At 37.2% G+C, this 19,381-nt stretch overlaps 1 protein-coding gene across 3 annotated transcripts in view; it reads right to left on the reverse strand.

The window, feature by feature from the left end:
• Window positions 1–14,343: 14,343 nt before the first annotated feature.
• Window positions 14,344–19,381, reverse strand: part of LOC129722694 (paramyosin, long form) — a 50,724-nt gene continuing 45,686 nt past the window's right edge. For all 3 annotated transcript variants that reach the window (XM_055676361.1, XM_055676363.1, XM_055676362.1), the window contains 4 exons: window positions 15,886–16,405; window positions 15,724–15,819; window positions 15,382–15,663; window positions 14,344–15,322 (listed from right to left, as the gene is read on the reverse strand). In XM_055676361.1, coding sequence (XP_055532336.1) covers window positions 15,113–15,322; window positions 15,382–15,663; window positions 15,724–15,819; window positions 15,886–16,405 — 1,108 coding nt within the window. In that variant the 3' untranslated portion in view covers window positions 14,344–15,112. The remainder of the gene's footprint in view (window positions 15,323–15,381; window positions 15,664–15,723; window positions 15,820–15,885; window positions 16,406–19,381) is intronic.

A 19,381-nucleotide genomic window follows, 5' to 3' on the forward strand; every position in this document is an offset into this window, starting at 1 on the left:
CAAATGACGTTTCAGTTTCAATTGCATCAAATCGGTAAGTTTATGACACACTTGATAAAGACTACTCAGGTCTTTCCAGCCATTCGCGTTGACGGTGTTGCTGATATTTGTTTGGTTTTTGCATGCGAAAAAGAAGGAAGGAAATATTTTTGCTTTTGTCATCACGCACATTTTGACAATTACATAGGTGCGAACAGCCTTCAAAATCTCTTTCAACGCGCATAACCCGAATATGGCATGGACATCTGCCGAGGAATTGGCCCTCCTGACACAGGTAAAAGAGATTTTTAAGGCACTTCGCATCTACGCGAATTCTCATATGCAATTGTCAGTTTATGTGTGAAAACAAAAGCAAAAATATTTCCCTCCTTCACTTTCGCAAGTAAAAACCAAACCAATATCAACAGAGTCGTCAGGGCCAATAAGGGATCATTCAAATAGTACATAGCGCGCTCAGGGGTGGGGGGGGTATTCAGCGAAGCGTTATATTGCATGTGGCAAACATGTAGATTTGCGTTACATGGGGGTGGGTGGGTATTGAAAATTGCCAAATTCCGCGTTATGTAATATTTGAATGGTTCCTAAAGCAACGGCATAGCGATTCACGACACAAGTAAGAAATAGATGCCAGATAATTATTTACGAACTAAGCACGGGCGATGGTGGGTTGAAGCTGGCAAATTTTACAGTGCGCTTCGGGCAGCACGCCTGGTCAAAACTAGGTCAAAATCGAGCGAATAAACTCGAAAAAAAAAACGTGAAAAAAACCTGAAAAGTTGCTGTAACCAGAGCTGCCAGATTTAATTTTGAAAAATCTTTATGTACCCGTAAAAAAATCTGTATTTTTCTGTATTTTGTTCGTGTGCCTACAAGTGCTCTGGTTTGGGGTAACTGGGCTTAGCATTCAACCTTAAACTTCGCCTGAAACCGTAAAAAGGTTGGGTAAAATTCCTGAAAGAAAACTCAGGTCTATAACCGTGTTTTTTTGTTAGAAAGGCAATAGAATCCGGTATTTTTGTTCCAAAGCATTCCCGCTTAGCCAAATGTCGTATGTCCAGAAGAAATCAAACAAGGGGAATTTCCCGCTGGGCGCCAGACGCCCAGCAGAGCTCGAACAACCACGCTCGACGCCTGGGTTAGAATCCCAACGCCGACATAGGTGTCGCTGGTTGTGGGGTGGCGTGATCCACCCACAACCAACCCAACTGGTCTAAGTTTAGTCCTACACACTTATTCTCGTTTAAGTTGTTCACTAATTTTTATTACGGTCATGTTCACTAAATTTGAAAAAATACTGATCATATTGTAATTTTCTCAAAAATAACTGATGTCGGTTGAAGTTTTTACCGAATTACCGTTATACAAAAGGCACTTGACGAGCTCAGCAAAAAACATTACTGACTTTTTCTGTAAACTAAAGTATGCTCTGCACTTTCATAAAGTTCAGTTAATATTTGACGATCTGTCAGCTGAAACGCCGTTTTATGTTTAACTGAACTCTTGTTGTTTTTTACTATACTGTTCGGCAATTTTTATGCATCTGTCAAATGTCCACCATTTTCAACTATTCAGAGTTCCGAAGCTGAGTTTTTGAAGTGTTTCGCGTGTGACTTTCAAAAAAAAAAATGGATATCTTACTTTCAAATCTACAAGAAAACGTCGTGGAGGTACACGATCTATTCAGTCAGCATATGGACATTTTTCCACCACAGGAGAGCAATTTACTAGAAGCCTGCAACAAAAAGTTTGTATTCATCATAACATTAAACGTATCAAGTTTTTACTCGAATGTGCTGGGAACACCAGTGTAATCGATCTAAACATTCCGAAATTCCATTCTAAAATTATTCAACAGTTGCAATAGCAACTTTCACAATGGTTCATATTTCTCTCGTAACCATGAAAAAACTTTACGTTTACAGAATGCTCGGTAATTTGTGATGAATCGTCAGCTTTGTAAATTTACAGAACGCTCGGTAATTCGTGACGAATAGTCAGCTTTGTAAATACCGAATCATGCAGCAATTTTTGATGAACGCTTCATAAATTTTTACTGAGCTATCTTCTATGTTTGACGTTTCAGCGAGAATGAAAAATTACCGAGCACTCGTCAAGCAAATAAATTGCTGAACAGAATACTGATGGCTCAGCTGTTGAGAACTCGTTAAAAAGATTGCTGAGTTCGGTAAAAGCAACTAAGTGTGTAGCCGACACCGGGAGATTTTCTGAGGCGAAAAATCTCTGGGATCACGCATTCCATCGCATGAGGAAGTAAAGCCGTTGGCGCCGGCCCGTTGATCAACGGGTCGTAAGTTACGGTCCTGGGTGGAGTCGCCTCCACCAGTGGCGGAACCAGATCGACGGAAAATAAGCAAGAATAAAAAAAATCGATTGCTAGCATTTTGTTCAAATCTGTATTAAAAATCAAAATTCTGTATGAATTCTGTATTCTGTATCGGGGTCAAATAATCTGTATAATACAGAAAAATCTGTTTACTTGGTAGCCCTGGCTGTAACTGTACATAGTTATACCACAGACAAACAGACGTGCCACTCGATGAAGATTTCATCGACCAGAAAAATAACGGTTATTTTGAAATTTTGCTTATTGGGCAATAATGCCACTAGTGTCGCTATTAGGAAATGTGTACATTCATTATCAAAGACAAAAATTGTCAGTAATGTCACTGGTGTTGATTTAAGCAAGCGTGCACACCCATTAGCAAAAACAAAAAACGTTTTACAAAAATAAGTTAGTAGGCAATAAGCTTACATGGTGGCGCATGAGTGTAACGTTTCGAATAAGGACGCAGATTTTTCAGGCTTTTTCTTCAAAGAGGCACGCTTGTTTGTCTGTGGTTATACCATAATTTAGCTATGTTTTTCATTGTATGATACATCAATTTAACATTAAATATCATTGTCCAAAACAATGGAAAACATTGTTTTTGCCATTTTTAACATAGAAAAGGGGGGTTGTTATGTATCTTAACGGCAATTTTTCCGGCGTTTTTCCCATACATTCAGAAGTCACTGACAATGTTTTTCATGGTAAAATTATTGTCGGTGGTAGATTCAACAACAAAAAACTTTCTTAAACTATAATAATGACAAAAACCGTTTGCAAGCTTACAATGAAAATACCATATTTTTCATGGGTACAATGAAAAACATTGTCCATTCACTGTTCTCACCGCAAAAAAACATCATATTTTTTTGGGGAAGAAGGATTTTGACAACAGTTAGGTTGCTTCCTGGTTAAAACTAAAGTCCTAGAGTTAAAGTTTAAACGACTGTCACTGAAAAGTTCCAATGGAACAGTCAAAACTCGTTCCAATCAAACAAAAGAATGTTTGACATATCAAATTTGTCTTAGTAGATGGGAAGTGTCGTGATTCAGCAATAACAAAACTGTGAAAAATCTAGAAACGAAACACGATTGCAACAAAAAAAATAAAACAAGAAATTCCGAAAAATTTGCGATATTTTATTTTTCAAATGGGTACAAAAATCAAAACGCCATAGACCTGCTATCCTTTCTACTCGCTCTGATCTTTTGCTTCTGATTAATTTTTATTCCTAGTTGTATGTACTGCAATCACATATCAGTCTCATCTGGAAAATTATCGAGTTGAGAAAACAACGCTTGAAGATATCTTTCTTGTTTTGGATATGTGGATATTAGAGTGGCCATATTTTATATGGCCGTTTTTGAAACTATCGATCTTAATGAGCGCCGGGCTGAAAAGGTTCCCTTTTGGCCGCTACAATAAGCTACGAAAATTTGAAGTTGATCGGAGTTTATTTAATGGAACCACAGAGCACTTATATTTGAGGAATCGATTTACATGAAAATTGTACGGATTTTTTTCTTGTTTTAACATATATCTCTCGATAAACGTATTCAAATACACTTGTATTTTCATAAAACAGTTATATTATCACCCTAATTGAAGTTTAAAAAAATCTATAACTTTTGGTGTTTGTTAAAAAGTTCGTATTTCGAATGAGGTGTGTATTTTTTCGATATAAATCAACAACGTGCAATATAAACTGAAATTCGTCTCAATTATGTGTTGAAACACGGTTGGAATTTTTCATAAATTTAATTTTAGGTAATAAAACCAAAAATGGCCGACTTACAGCCACCATTTTGAATTTTCAAAGGCACAAGACTCGGTAACAGTTAATGCGTCACCTGTGAAAACGCTATTTCATGTTTGCGGCGGTGAAGCAAACATAAAACGGCGTTTTCACAGGGAATGCATTATCTATTTCCGAGTCTTGTGCTTCTAAAAACTCGATATGGTGATTCGAAATTGGCTGTTTGTAGTTTCAATACCGTTTCACCCTAAGGACCATTCGCTTTTAATCGCCTGATCATTTTTTGTTTAATTTCAAACGGGATATCAAGCCAATCCAACTTATTCTGGACTTAAATACCACAAGCGATTCTTTAACTTTTCAGTTACAGCGTCTAAGACGACTATCAATTTCGGCATAAGCGAAAGAATCACGTAGAAAATTCATAACTTGATTAGTACATTAGACATCACTCGTACATTACGTTTGACTACCAACAGGGACATGTCTTGAATGCAATTTATGGTCAATGATCAGAACTTTTGGATCATTGAAGCTGTGAGTGAGTTGATTGGCTGTGAATGAGTTGATTTCGTTTGATGCTCTTGTAAAACGGTTAAAGAAAAGTGTTAAAGGTCCAATGCTTTTGCCATGTAATATATTTTGCTTAAAAATTCATAGGAATGAAGAGGACAAGTAATATTGGTAATTAACCAATAGTTTGTCAGTGACTTCGAAACTTTTCCGAAATATTTCAATTCACTAGCGTATTATGAACTTCTTAGGCGATATTTTTGTCGTAGCCAAATCAATTTTAAGCGCGCCCAAGAACTTTGCACTTTCTTCGAAACGCATGGGAATTGCTATTCGATCAACTGGAGATATACCGACCGTATTTGATAAAATTCACCATCTTAGTTCATTCAGATCACTAGTGCTGAACTGTTTCATAGAAAATAATAATAATAATAATTCTCAAAATAACATTAAATCCATACAAAAAGTTCTTAATAATTTTAATAATTTTGCTTCACCAATCCGATTGTGGCGGATCACTTCACGCAGTTGCTGCAATGAAGTACGATTAAGGATATAATCACTGAATGGCAGTTTCAAAATCTCTAACGAATATGAAAGGTCATTCATTTATTACGTAACGTACTAAGAAGAAGGGGATATCCACCGGAGAGTTCCATTGCGCGAGGCCCTCATGCAAAATTGTGTTATTTAGGGGTGGGAGGTGTTCAAAATTGCTATCCAGCTTTTTACGCGCCATAATGGCGGACGCTATAGTGGAAAAAATCGTAATATGTTACCTACCCTTTTGACAACTCTGCTTACGTCAGTTTGACTCTTCATGTATTTCGCACGAAAAACAATAAATCTGGCAACATTAATGTTGCCAAATCTGCAGAAATCACGAATCTGACGTAAGCAGAGAGGTCACAAATCACGAACACGCATTATAGCACCCGCCATTATGGTGCGTAAAAAGCTGGATATTTTGGCGTTACGTAATATGTGGATGTCCCTAATGATATGATTTTATAATTAAAGAGTATTTCGACGCTAAATATACAACTATCTTAAGAAACTTAGGCAAAAAACTTCAAAAAGTTATAAAAACCACAGTTCTTATGAGAATTTTTTTTTTAATTTAAGCGTTTTGTGGGTCCATTTAATGAACTCGGATCAATTTCAAATTTTCATGGCTTATTTTTTGGAGTAAAAAGGAAACTTTTTCCGCCCGGCGCTCATCGAAATCGCATGATGTTACAAAAATGGCCACTCTAGTGATTATGCTACTGAATAATTTTCTTCCTCACGGCTGCAGTGTTTCGCAACACGTGCTGAATAAAATTATTCCGCATTAGCCCATGCATTTAGCACATTGGAAAAGTGGTATTCAGAAAGGGAAGATACCAATTTCATTACAACAGTGAGCTGTTTTTAGCTAAGCAACTAAAAACGATTTCTTCTGAGTTCTGACAATTTCAATTTGACTGATCATTTGAAGTGATTCATTTTTTCACAACTAAATATAGCGAAACAAATTTAAACAGCAAACTATGAAACTTAAAATACGAGTAATCATGTATAAATCATTGCACACGAAAAATAACCTCACTTTTCTGACACTTCCCACGGGTTTGTTCACTTTTTGTGTGATAGGAGTGGAAATAAATGATACGAGTAAGAAAAAGATAGGAAAACTCTCCGTCTATGCGAATTCGTTACTGTGATCTTTTGGTTTATTCTTGGAAACGCTATTTTTAACAAGACACTTCCGTATTTTTATTCGAGCCGAAAATTTTTCTATGTAAACAAACCCGCGACAACTGTCAAATCCCTTTTATCTTCTTGTTTTGTGACGTCATCGTGCAATGATCTATTGACTATTATTTTTTGCAATGTTGCTAGTTCTTCAAAATTCTGGAATGGCTGCCAGATTGACGGAAATGCAGTCGGCCAAACTCAAGGCCTTTAGTCAAAACGAGGTGAGCTGGTGGAATAAAGAAATTCGCCAAACGAACATGTCAAAATTCGAGCCAAACGAACAAGAAAGGTAACTCATTGAGAGATATTACAATCAGGTACAATAAAAGATACAGTTATTTTCGAACGTTTTTCTTGTTCTATCGCTAAATAATGAGTTGAGAATGATCCGAAATTGCTTCATCGCAGTGATTTTTAACTAGTGGTTCACAAACCTTTCATATAATCAACAAAATAATGATCATATATGGTGAAATTATATAAAACTAGTTGACCCGGCAAACTTCGTCTCGCCCATTTTTGTTTTTAATTCTATAATTTTAAACATTCCAAATTCATTGATTCCTTGCGATTTGTTATAGTCAGCAAATGAACGACGAATCGGCCATAGGATATGATCAAATTAAAAAGGCAATTCGTTTGAAATGATTGGTTTTATCGGAATAACAACATCCTCGACTTTTGGCTCCCGTACATCACCTCTATTCTGCAAATATCCATATTAGAGATGCACCGAATAATAGGGCTGGGAAAAAGTTATTTTTGTAAATTACCAAAAATTCACTTTAATTCAAGAGTAATTTAGTTTTTTATTTTTTTCATTTAATCATCATGTTTTGTTGAATATTCGGCCGCCTGTTTGGCCAAATATTCGGCTGAACAGACGGCCGAATATTCAACGAAACATGATGATAAACGGAGAAAAATTAAAAACCAAATTATTCTTGAATTAAAGTGGATTACCCTCGACAAGCTCAAGTTAAAACCATTATTCTGTAAACTAAAAATTCGGTACTTTCCACAAAAAAACTTTATCCCAGCCCTATTATTCGGTGCAACGCTAATCCATATTGAGTGGTATTCGATCTTTTTCAGCTGTTCTTCTGGCATCAATCTGATTCCGGAAATACCCATGTTGAAAATGGTCATCTTTGAATTCAAAATAGTGTCCAGGGTCAATGCTTGGCTTCTATGCATCATATCGATTACGGAAATATCCATATTAAGTAACATTCGGTCTTTTTCGGCGGTTTTTCCGAAACCGGAAGCCGCCATATTGGATATTAAAATGGCATTTGGAGACAATTTCTGGCTCCTGAGCGTCATTCTGGTTTAAGAAACACCCATATTTGTGGTATTTGGTCATTTTCGGCTGTTTTCCAGAAACCGGAAGTTGCCATCTTACAATTCAAAGTGATGTATGAGATCGACTTGTCGCTTCAGTGCACCATTACGATTCCGGAAATACCTATATTAAAAACCGGAAGTTTCCAACTTAAAATCAAAAATGCCGTCTGGAGTCGAGTTTTGGCTCCTGTGCATCGACCCGATGATTGTAGGCTGTTTTCCGGAAAACCTAGTTGAAGTCGCAAGACTGGTTTTCTTACCCCTAAAAATATTCACCTGCCAAATTTTGTTCCATTTACACTGTTCGTTCGCTAACTGGGCTGAGGGCCTAGCCCAGTTAACGAATGTCGCTCGCTAACTGGGCTGACATTTCAAATGTCGTCAAATATCGAGGGGGTTTTCGATGTAATGGCGCTAGGCAAAACTATCAGCGAAAATTGGAAAATGTTTTAAAAAATATACTAAAAATCCTGATTGATGAACAGATAATGAGAAAAAATAAATTGTTAGCCTTGCGTGTGCTTTATTTGCACTAACCGTTGCCTGGAAACATGTTCTTCTCATAAAACATTTATTTGACCTGGAAACGAATAGATGAATATCTAGTGAATCGCCTGTGTGATGGCAACCAAAATCCATTGAACTGAAAAAATCAATCTCAATTTACTATTCATGTGCCCCTATCTCGTTTTGACAGCAACATGCCAAACACTGATTTTTGACGTTCAACTGCTTTTTAACTGGGCTATAGCCCAGTTAGCGAACGCCCAGTTAAAAAGCAGCCCAGTTAAATAGCACCCAGTTAGCGAACAGTTACTGTACTTGGTTAGTTCTCGAGGCATGCAGCAATTTGTGTTTTATTTGTATGGAACTCCTCCCTTCCAGAATCGAATCAATATGGACATATTTGTTACCCCTGAAGACATCCATATGCCAAATTTGGTTCCATTTGCTTGTTCAGTTTTCGAGATTTGCAGAAATTTGTGTTTCATTTGTATGAGACCTCTCCCTTCCAGAAAAGGGAGGGGTCTCTAACTATCTTAGTCACCTTGCTCGGACCCTAAAACCCTTATATACAAAATTTCACGCCGATCGGATCAGTAGCTTCCAAGCCTATATGGATCAGACAGACAGACAGACAGAGCTGCATTTTTAGGTGTTAAGATAGTTCAACCAATACCGTGACGGTAGCCGCCAGTCGAGCGTACTTCTATTTGTATTTAATTTTCGGTGGTAGTTTTTAAAGGATGATTATAAAATAACTGTCGAGAGTCACCTGTTTTGTGCTGTCATATTATTGTTGTTCATTGCGCCTTCTGCGATCTCATTGCTTCGTTGTATGGAAATTCTATTTTCGTGAATTCTACCATTTTCATTTGAATTTTCCTAGTTTTCTCGTCGTAACATTTTGCCTTGGACAAAGACGAAAACAACAAAACAAAGCCAGCTCAAATTAGACGCTCCGTTGTAAACTTATGGGGGGTCGCACATTCGTAACTTTATTTCATATATAAGAAGAAGATGAACATTAACATAAAATTTAACACCTTCACAGTTTTTGTAATGCACTTTATTATTCCCCAGGGCTTCCACCGTCACCATCACTTATATGCGAGTCCAATGAAAAAGTTAGTTAATATTGCGCTTTGAGAATAGACCTGGCACCTCTGACATGTGCAACCTAGTTGCCAAATTGGCGTTTTTTCATCGCTTATTCCTCTCTCTCTCTCTGCTCTTAGGCTAGGACAGGATGTGACAAGAGAAACCAAAAATCATCCAAAGTTCTGTCAAAGTAAAACACTCTCTGATTGGTCGATTTTATTGAACGCACTGTTGAGTTTTATTATTAGTCGGTATGGTTGGCCGTGCTGCAAAAACTTTCGATATTTTTGGTTTACACTGTTTCTGCATACCAACTTGATGAACTGTGTTTCGTTCAACAACTTTTCGAAACATTTTCATACACTGGATCTGTGAAAATTAATATTGGAAATATTATTCATGTTTTGCCTCTCCTATCACTGGAAAAACCAAAGCTATAAAAGTGATCCCAATGGCCGAATGTCATATACCACTCGACCCCTTTCGACGAACTGAGCATTTTCTGTAGGTATGTATGTATGTGTGTATGTGTGTGTGTATGTGTGTGTATGTGTGTGTGTGTATGTGCAACTTTTTTTTCTCACTCACTTTTCTCAGAGATGGCTGGACAGATTTCCATGAAATTAATTGCAAATGAAAGGTCTAGTTACGCCATAGGTTGCTATTGAATTTCATTGTATTCGGTCTTTTAGTTTAGAGGTTATGTATCAAAATGTAAAAATCACGAAACATCGATATCTCAGAAACCACATAACCGATTTCAATGAAACTGGTTTCAAATGATCGGGCTGTCTCCAGAACCCTTAACTTTTGAATTTCGTAATGATTGAACATATGGATCAAAAGTTATGTAAAGAAAAGTTATCCTGAGGTTGTTTAAACTCACTCATTTTTCTCAGAGATGACTGGACCGATTTTCACAAAATTAGTGTCAAATGAAAGGTCTAGTTGCCCCATAGGTTGCTATTGAATTTCATTGTAATTAAATTGTAACTTTGTCCGTTGTTCATAAAAACGTGAAATCACATAATGAAAGTAAACATATTGACTCTCTCCCAACGATCACTGGCTAAATAAAAGGTAGTAAAATGATCCAAATGGCCGAATGTCATATATTACTCGACTCAGTTCGACGAATCGAGCATTTTCTGCATGTATGCATGTATAGGTGTATATGTGTGTGTGTGAGTGTGGGTGTGTACGTGTGTATGTGCACCTTATTTTGCACTCACTTTTCTCAGAGATGGTCTGACCGGTTCTTCCTATCTTGGTGTCAAATGAAGAGTCTATTTGCCGCTTAGGTTGCTATTGAATTTCACTGTAATCGGTCTGTAACTTTGTCTGTAATGTATCAAAATGTGAAAATCACGAATTTTCATTATCTCAGAAACTACACAACCGATTTGAACAATATTGATATAAGATGAACGGGCTAGTTAAGAGTTAATTGATGAATTATAATTGAACACGTAGTTTCAAAGTTTGGCTGCCCTATACGTTCCCATTTCATTTGATTATAATCGAACTTAAGCAACCGTTATGTATTAAATTGTCAATAAAACAACGAAAGTCTATTATCTCGCAGATTACACGACTTATTTGAACATAACTAGTGTTATACGAACGAGTCATCTCTCAAACTTAAACATAACAAGCTTCGAGACAATATGAATTGTGGTTCAAAAGTTATGGAAAGAAAAGAAATTCAAAGACTATTTAAAACTATACCTGTTTTGATCAGTATATGTGGCTTCAACATAATTTAAATGTGGCATCGTACTATTTAAACGTTCCCGCTATAGCTCGTAATCAAATTGTTTGAAATTAAGAGTCATTTCTTCTATTTCGCTATTTCTCAAGCACAAACATTACGTCAAATTCCATATTTTATACTTCAATTACAACATCAATGTTTTAGAACCCAAAGAGTGAATATACGTTTGTTGGATTGAAGCGTTCATGTAAATCTATTTTTACAAATATTAAGTTCGAATGAGAAAGGCTGAGTCTGACCGCTAGGTGGATTAATTTAGGTTTTTTTTAAACTAGTTATGATGAACGATTGCAGATTTAATTCTAGAAAAGCAAGAGGAATAAGTTGAAATTATGACTAGGTCAAATAAATCCAAAATATATCTTCAAACCAATTTAAGATTCATTGAGTAACCTTTATCAAGTAACTAATTCCGGAGTGATTTGCGATAAGGGCGCAACTGGCAAAAGATAAACATTGGGGAATATCAGTTTGAAAATTTGCAAGTACATTTTCAAATCGTAATTTCAAAGGAAGTGACTAACATTAACATCAATACCAAAAATCGACGTAAAATATACCTGGCTTATAGTTTCCTAACAATACTACATTAAATTTGTGCATTTATGGCTTGAATCTGCACTTTTCTTCTAACCTTTTTCTAATGAGCCTTAAAGCATTCTGACAACGAGATTCGCCCACCTCTATTTCGCCTTAAAGCATTCTGACAACGAGATACGCCCATCTTTCTTTCGCCTTGTTTTTATTTTTTCTCCAGTTGCGCCTCTCAAATGCGCCTTTATTTTGAAAACAAAAGTTGATCCGCCCTTTACTCTCGCCTGTTTACGAAATATTTCTCAAATAAGCCCGTTGCTTCAAAACAATAAGGCAATCCACGAGACAGTTGCGAACAGCTGATTTGTCTGTTTTCAACTTATGACAGCTTTATGTATGTTCGATCGGGCGCAACTGGATGCAATCCGGATCTAGAAGCGTGAAAAACAAATGTTATCCGATCGGTAGCCTTAGTATCGCGAGTGCCAATCCTAAATACAACAATGAAAAATCACTTTTGATATTATTGCCGACATTGAAAGATTTCGGTTCTGGTCGTGTTTTGGTTTTGCAGCTTGAAAAACAGAAACAATAACAAATGTACAAGCGAAGAAACGTCACCCGTGGATTGCCTTATGTAAAGGGCCTAGTTCCAAAGTATCTTTTGTTTTGGGTAAACTGCTTTATCGCCCTTCACTAAAAGCTTGATTTAAATAATTTTATCGATTTATACAAAAGAAAGGATTCTTCTCATGAATTTCGTAAGTCTTTTCAAACTCAATAGTGTAATAAAACCATTTGTTTACATTTTGTTAGTTGAGCCCTAATCGCGAATCACTCCGGAATTATACTTGTAACCCAGAACTTGAAAAATCTTAGGTATTGAAATTTCCTTTATTAAATATTTTTGGCGACACTGGAAAGCGTCGTGCCGAAATATTAAAATTTTTTATGAGGGCTATTTTGAGCGAAAAGAAGAATAACTAGAAGCCACTTGTCACGTCCTGTCCTAGCTCTTAGGCACATACTTTTTAGTCGTTTTTGTCGTTCATTGTGAGGCTTGACTGCACAATTCTATGCTTATGGCCACGTTCAAACTATGTTCCAGGTGAAAAACTAGAGTAGACAGTCGCTAGCGCTTGCAATCTACGAAAGCTCGAGATTTAAAAATTCCAAGTAAAAGACTCGACTATTGTTAACCCTCTAGTGCCCAAGTTAATTTTTAGACGGACTTCGGTAAAATCACTATGAATCTTTATAAACATTTTTCAAGTATTTATTGAAGCTTTTTAGAGGTTTGACTGAAGCCCGTCGAAAGGCGGTACTGGGCAATAGAGGGTTAAGTATAACAAAATTGGTTGAGTTATGTAATAGGGCTCAAACTCCAAAGCTAATACAATCTTTAAAATTGGGTTTGGAGCAACTATCGCCATCTATGGGTCAAGCAAACTTATATTACTTGTACGTTATAGAATTATCTTGAAAACCGGCTTTTGTACTATAACTTTCCCAATTCAAATAATCAAGAAAGATATTTTCTACAAATCCTTAAGGCTTAAATTAATTGTACATTCATAAGGAAGTATCCATTTTTCTACGCTAGAAGTTATGTTCATATTACTGTCGTCAACAGCAAAAAAATCAATATGATTATAAAGTTAAATAACAGTCGTCGCGAAACAAAATTGTCTGAAGCGCTGTCTTGCATTTTCATACTTTTTTTGTAGTTCTCAATTTGACACATGCGCTGCAGTCAAGATATAGGAAGCAGTGCAAATACGGCAGCGGATAGTAAGGTTAATAAAGAACATAAAGGGTGATTTTTTTTTGCTATGTGGTTTTTCGTGTATTCTGATTTGACAGTTCACGCAGGAATTCTGACAGCTCATGTACTCAGTTTGGTTTGCCCTTTCACCATGAACAGACTTACGCCTGAACAACGCTTACAAATAATCGAATTTTATTACCAAAATTCGTCCTCTGTGAAATCCACTTTTTCAGTGACGAAGTTCAGTGACGGAGCTCATTTCTGGTTAAATGGGTATGTTGATAAGCAAAATTGCGGCATTTGGATCGAAGAGCAACCAGAGGCAATACAAGAATCGCCAATGCACCCAGAGAAAAGCACGGTTTGGTGCGGTTTACACGCTGGAGGCATCATTGGTCCGTACTTCTTCAAAAATGATCAAAATCGCAACGTTACGGTCAATGGCACGAATCAATGGACATATTGCGGAATGAGTTCGGTGAGCAATTCATCTCACGAAATGGACCGGTGAATTGGCCGCCTACATCATGCGATTTAACACCGCTAGATTATTTTTTGTGGGGCTACGTTAAGTCTCTCGTCTATGCGGATAAGCCAATAACAATTCCAGTTTTGGAAGACAACATTACACGCGTTATTCGCGAGATACCAGCCGAAATGCTCGAAAAAGTGACTCAAAATTCGACTTTTAGTATGGACCATTTAAAACGTAGCCGTGGCCAACATTTGAATGAAATTATCTTTAAAAAGTAAATGGCATAAACCAATTCGTCAATCGTCTCAAATAAAGATTTCATACAGTTGTAATTTTTATGCGTATTTTTTTTAAAAGAAAAACCAAATTCTTAAAAAATCACCCTTTAGAAGCAAAAACATTATAGAAAATCATAAAACTAAAGTCTGTGACTAAAGTTAATAAAGAAGCATTAAGATTGATGAAAATAGCACTTTTTGTGGTTTTCAAAGTTTATTGATTTTATGATTTCAGTGACAATCATTTTACATTCTCCACTGTGGCTCTTAAATATGTCCAATTCCATTCCAGGTATTGGTTGAAAATCGACTAAAGTAATGGGTGTTCAATAAATAAATAGATTTTGAAAAAACTGCATGGATTTCTCTTCGCGACTTTTTTTTACTATCTTCTTATATTTCGTTTTTTTTTTATTGTTTCAATAATATTTATTTATTATTAAGATGTATAATATACAAAAGTAATGTAATGTTTCGATTTCCGAATAAAATTCTGCTCTCGATCAATAAGAATAAATTAATTTGCCTTACGACATCTTTGCTTTTCCCAATCTAGCAATATCCATAACAAAACTAAGCGGCTAGTTATTTGTATTTCCTTTTTTCTCGGTGTTAATGTAGAGTTTTCCATTTCTTCAATATTTGCGATAGCAGATGCTTTTGTTGGTCGCCCGCAAGATTTGTTTTACTTAGCTAATGTATGATGGCTTACATGTCATATTAAAGAGATTATATTTTGTCGTGGACTGTAGTGTGACTTCAGTTGTAACGAAAGAAATTAATGGTACACAGAAATGAAGACAGACGACATAAAGAACAGAAGATGTAAAAGGTATTTAAACCAAACACAAACGAAAATTATAACAAAATTGAAAGATCAATCGATATGGCGCAAGATCGCCATATCGCCCGGATGTTATTGGATCACATGGCAATGGTTTGCCCTGTCGTGACTTTGCCCTTCCTCTGCCAAATTATGACGAAGACGTCTCGTTGATGGTTCTGGTAGTTTCCTGAACCAGATAGACTTGCGATCCGGGCACAGTTGAAGTGGTGACGAAGGTACGGTGCTTGGCACGAACCAGATTCAGGTTGCTTTCGGCGACATCGGCACGGTCCTCGGCAGCCTCTAGTTCGCGCTGGAAGCGACGCACCTTTGTAACACACGTCTGTGAGCATTGTTCCTGTAAATAATTATAATGGTTATTATTGGGATTCGAATTTTAAACATGCTCACGTTTACCTGTTCGACTAGCTGACGCTTGTAGGCAGCAATCTTCTGGTTGGCCTTCTCCAATGCATCCTGAAGGATTTGGAGGTTCTTCTGGTCTTCCTCGATTTGGATGTAGACTTCCTTAACCGAGCGTTCCTTCTTGCGCAGGATCTTGATAGTTTCAGCGTGCTTCCTTCTTTCCTCCTCCAGTTCGGTTTCGATGTCCCGCAGACGAGCTTCCAACTTGCTGATGATACGACGGCTACCGGCAACAGCATTAACCTCAACCTCTTCGAGACGGACTGAAAGTTGCTGTTGGATGATACGTTAGATGTAAGTAAGTAGATGATGTTTGGGGTTTCGTTGGTATACCTTGACTTCGACTTCCAGAGACTTTTTGATGGTTTCAATCTTAACAATTCTTTCCTGTTCTTCGTGCAGTAGTTCAACGGTGTGCTTGAGTTCAACCTGGAACAGAGATCGTGTTCGTTTTGAGCTGGTTGTTTCATCGATTGTTAGTAATCATACTCATACCTGAACCTTCTGGTAACGTTCATCGCTGACGCGCAACTCGCGCGAAACCTCCTCGTAGTCGCTGGCCAAAACCTGCAGTTCCTGTTCGAGCTTAGCTCTAAGGGAAGAGTAGTTAGCGTTGCTGACGACGAGCTCGTTGATGCGTGATGTGGCTTCCTCCAGCTGAACCTCAACCTGACGTTTGGAGCGCAGCGACGAGTCGTAGTTGATACGGATCTCTTCCAGTTCACCATTGAGCGACTGAATGCGACGTTGGGCAATTCCGTACTGATCAACGGTGGACTGCAACTGGCGTTGAATCTCCTCGTAGTGGGCCTGAATCTCGGTCAGCTGTGCCGATTGACGCTTGATCGTCTTCTGCAGCTCGATGTTGGTATGGTTGGCAACATCCAGCGACATCTCCAGTTCGGTAATCTGGATCTGCAGCTTCTTCTTGATGCGCTGCACTTCGCTCTTCAGCTTGGTTTCCGCCTCAACGACGCGGGCATTCAGCTGCTCTATTTCAATGCTAGTCTGCTTGCTGTTGGTATTGGATGAGACAGAAAAGAGAAACGCTTGATGAATCAGCTGGTACAAATGGGTTTGCCTATTGGTCTCCAAAATTTCAAGACTGACATATGTTTTATTGAAATGCCGTGCGTTTTCGTCAAAGATGCGAATTAAGATCGATTCACAAGCACTAGCTATATATATAACGGAAGATGTGTTGGCTACTGCCTAGTGCAGGTCAAAGATCGCTTGAGATCGCTTCAGATGACCACGCGGTCATCTGAAGCGTTTCACACATTCTAGTACATTGCATCTGAGAATGAGTCATAGAGTTTGGATAGTTTTCAAGTGCACAATGAAAAACAAAATACAATTACATGATTTTGATGACGATTTAATTTTAAATAAATTTGTCTAACCCAAAGCATGATATGGTCTGTTTTGCCCTACACAAAATGGATGAAAACGGTAAGAAGGAGGAAGAGAAATGTTTTCTCAAATAATTTTCGACAAATCTGCAAGGCTACACGTTGAGAAATGTTGATGCGATAATGTCACCGCATTGAAAAAAAAAAAAACTGAAAAATAAACAGTTTTCTCTCCTGCTAAAATTAACACAGCTGCTTATTCGCGTGTGCTCAACAGAATGAAGTAAGCATCTACCAAATCCAGATGTCACATTAAGCGACACCGTAATTAATTTCTGAATCGCGGAGTGAAAGTGCTTTTTTTCTTGCTCGAGACGGTAAATTGACACAACACTGAAAACTGGGTATTATGTTTCAGGTTCTGTCTTGTTTTGCTTATTCACGCAGCACGATGGTGCATTTCTTGCTATGAGGTCGATTAGTCGTGAATTCGGGTAAATAATAAGTATCATTCTTCGAGCAAGAAACTTGTGAAATAAAAATTCTGCAAGGTTATTGGGGTTGTATACCATTTATCACTGAGCGTTTCTTGTGAAGTATTTTTTTACACAATCGTGCAAATTTTCCATTGAACGTGTATGACTGTGACAGATGCAGTTTATTTTGAAAGATTGTTTGTTCTGATGCCGGTGCAAAAATGAACGTCAAACGAGAACGGATAATATATTTATATTTTAGGAAATTTATTATATATTTAACGAAAGGGGAACGAAGATAAGGAACCATTCAAATATTACATAACGCGGAATTTGGCTATTTTCAATACCAACCCTAAAACAGGGCCTGACAATCGGTGTGCGTTACATCATAGATGACTAGAACAAGATTTCTGACTCTTGCAGAATCCATCGGACACGATTGTCGCTGCGCGTGAACGAAAGTCGAACTAACTTGTATACTGATATTTTGATGATGACGGCAAGGTGGCGAAAGGTGAAGCAATTTTTTTCAATATCTTTGTATGGTCCTGCCATCTAATTTTAAATATCCTTGCACGGTGCGGTCATCTAATTTTCAATATCCTTATATAGTGCTGTTATCTGATTTTCATTTTCATCTGGCGGATTATGCACATAAATCGATTCTGCTAATAACCAGTTTTATGAGAATTTAAGTCATCAGATGGCAGCACTAACCAATATAAAGGTGTCGTGGGCAAAATGTATGAAAAAAACTGGAAGTCAGGTATCTTGTTCTAATCATCTTTGGTTACATGGAACCAATTCCGACCAGGCTGATGTTTGGCTCAATCTGACATCTGACACTTTTCATACGCATAACATAGCATCTGTCAATGGGGCCCGCAAATCGCGGATCCGCTGCGATGTTAGCTGCGATGAAACAAAGCAAATAAGATAGAGATGCCAGCTAGCTGGTGCACATTCATTATCAAAGACAAAAACCATCAGTAATGCTGCTTGTGTTGATTTAAGCAAGCGTGCACACCCATTAGCAAAGACATAAACCGTTTTACGAAAATAAGTTAGTAGACAGTAAGCTCACATGGTGGCGCATGAGTGTAACGTTGCGAATAAGGACGAAGATTTTTCAGGATTTTTTTTCGAAGAGGCACGTTTGTTTGTCTGTGGTTATCGTTTTTAATTTTGTCTCCAAAATTTCTTCTATTTGTCAAATCTATTAATGTTTCATTCATTTGTAAAAGTTTCTAAATATATTCAATGTGGTAAAAACGATTTGGAACGTTTCAAAACATTTTAACAGGGATAGCGAGCGTTAAGAATAGAAAAATAAGAAGCCTATTGTCGCGTCTTATCTTAGTACCCACCCACCTCCACGTAATGCAGCTTTACATGTTTGCCACACACAGTGTAACGCTTCGTTAAATACACACCATCCACCCCTCCGCACCCCTGAGAACGTTGTGTATAGTATGAATGATCCCTAATACTCTTTCGCGTAATCATATACTATCACCGAAACACGTTTCACAAATTTAAAACAATTTTTTTCCGCTACGAGTGTAATTATTTCGATCTCCGGCTATGTTTTTTATTTAAATTCTTCCTGTTTTTAGAGCAGTTGAAGACATTTTTCAAAGAAAAAAAAAAACTTTGGCTGCTTTGGTGCTGGCTTTCGCTGTTTTGATAGTGAATAAAATTTTCGATGTTGCTGTTTATGTCAAATGTTCTAGATGCATGAAACGCCGATTTGCTTGCATAGAAAAAAACTTATGAGTTGTTCATGTAAACACATTGATAAATGAATGTATCTCCAACTAATGCTTGGAACAGAAATATTTGTTTGTTATTCCTCTAACATCCTATCATATTAAAATGTGGTGTTGCTACTTTCTAGAACAGTCTATTTATAGTCTAAGTGCTCTGGAACTTTTCAAATGTTAACAATAAAGGAATGTAAGAGTGAAGTATGTAAATTTTTGTTGTTTATTTCTTATTTTACATGTCCACTGGTTCAAAACAGTGTGATCGGAGTGGAATTGGATAGTTCAATGAGCAAAATGTTAAACTCTAACGTACCTAACAACATACCATGCATGTGACTATTAATTAACTCGTGAGTAAACTGCATTTCGATAACCATTGACACGAATATCCGCT

Source organism: Wyeomyia smithii, chromosome 2, assembly GCF_029784165.1.
Source record: "Wyeomyia smithii strain HCP4-BCI-WySm-NY-G18 chromosome 2, ASM2978416v1, whole genome shotgun sequence".
In the NCBI taxonomy this organism is placed as follows: Eukaryota; Metazoa; Arthropoda; class Insecta; order Diptera; family Culicidae; genus Wyeomyia; species Wyeomyia smithii.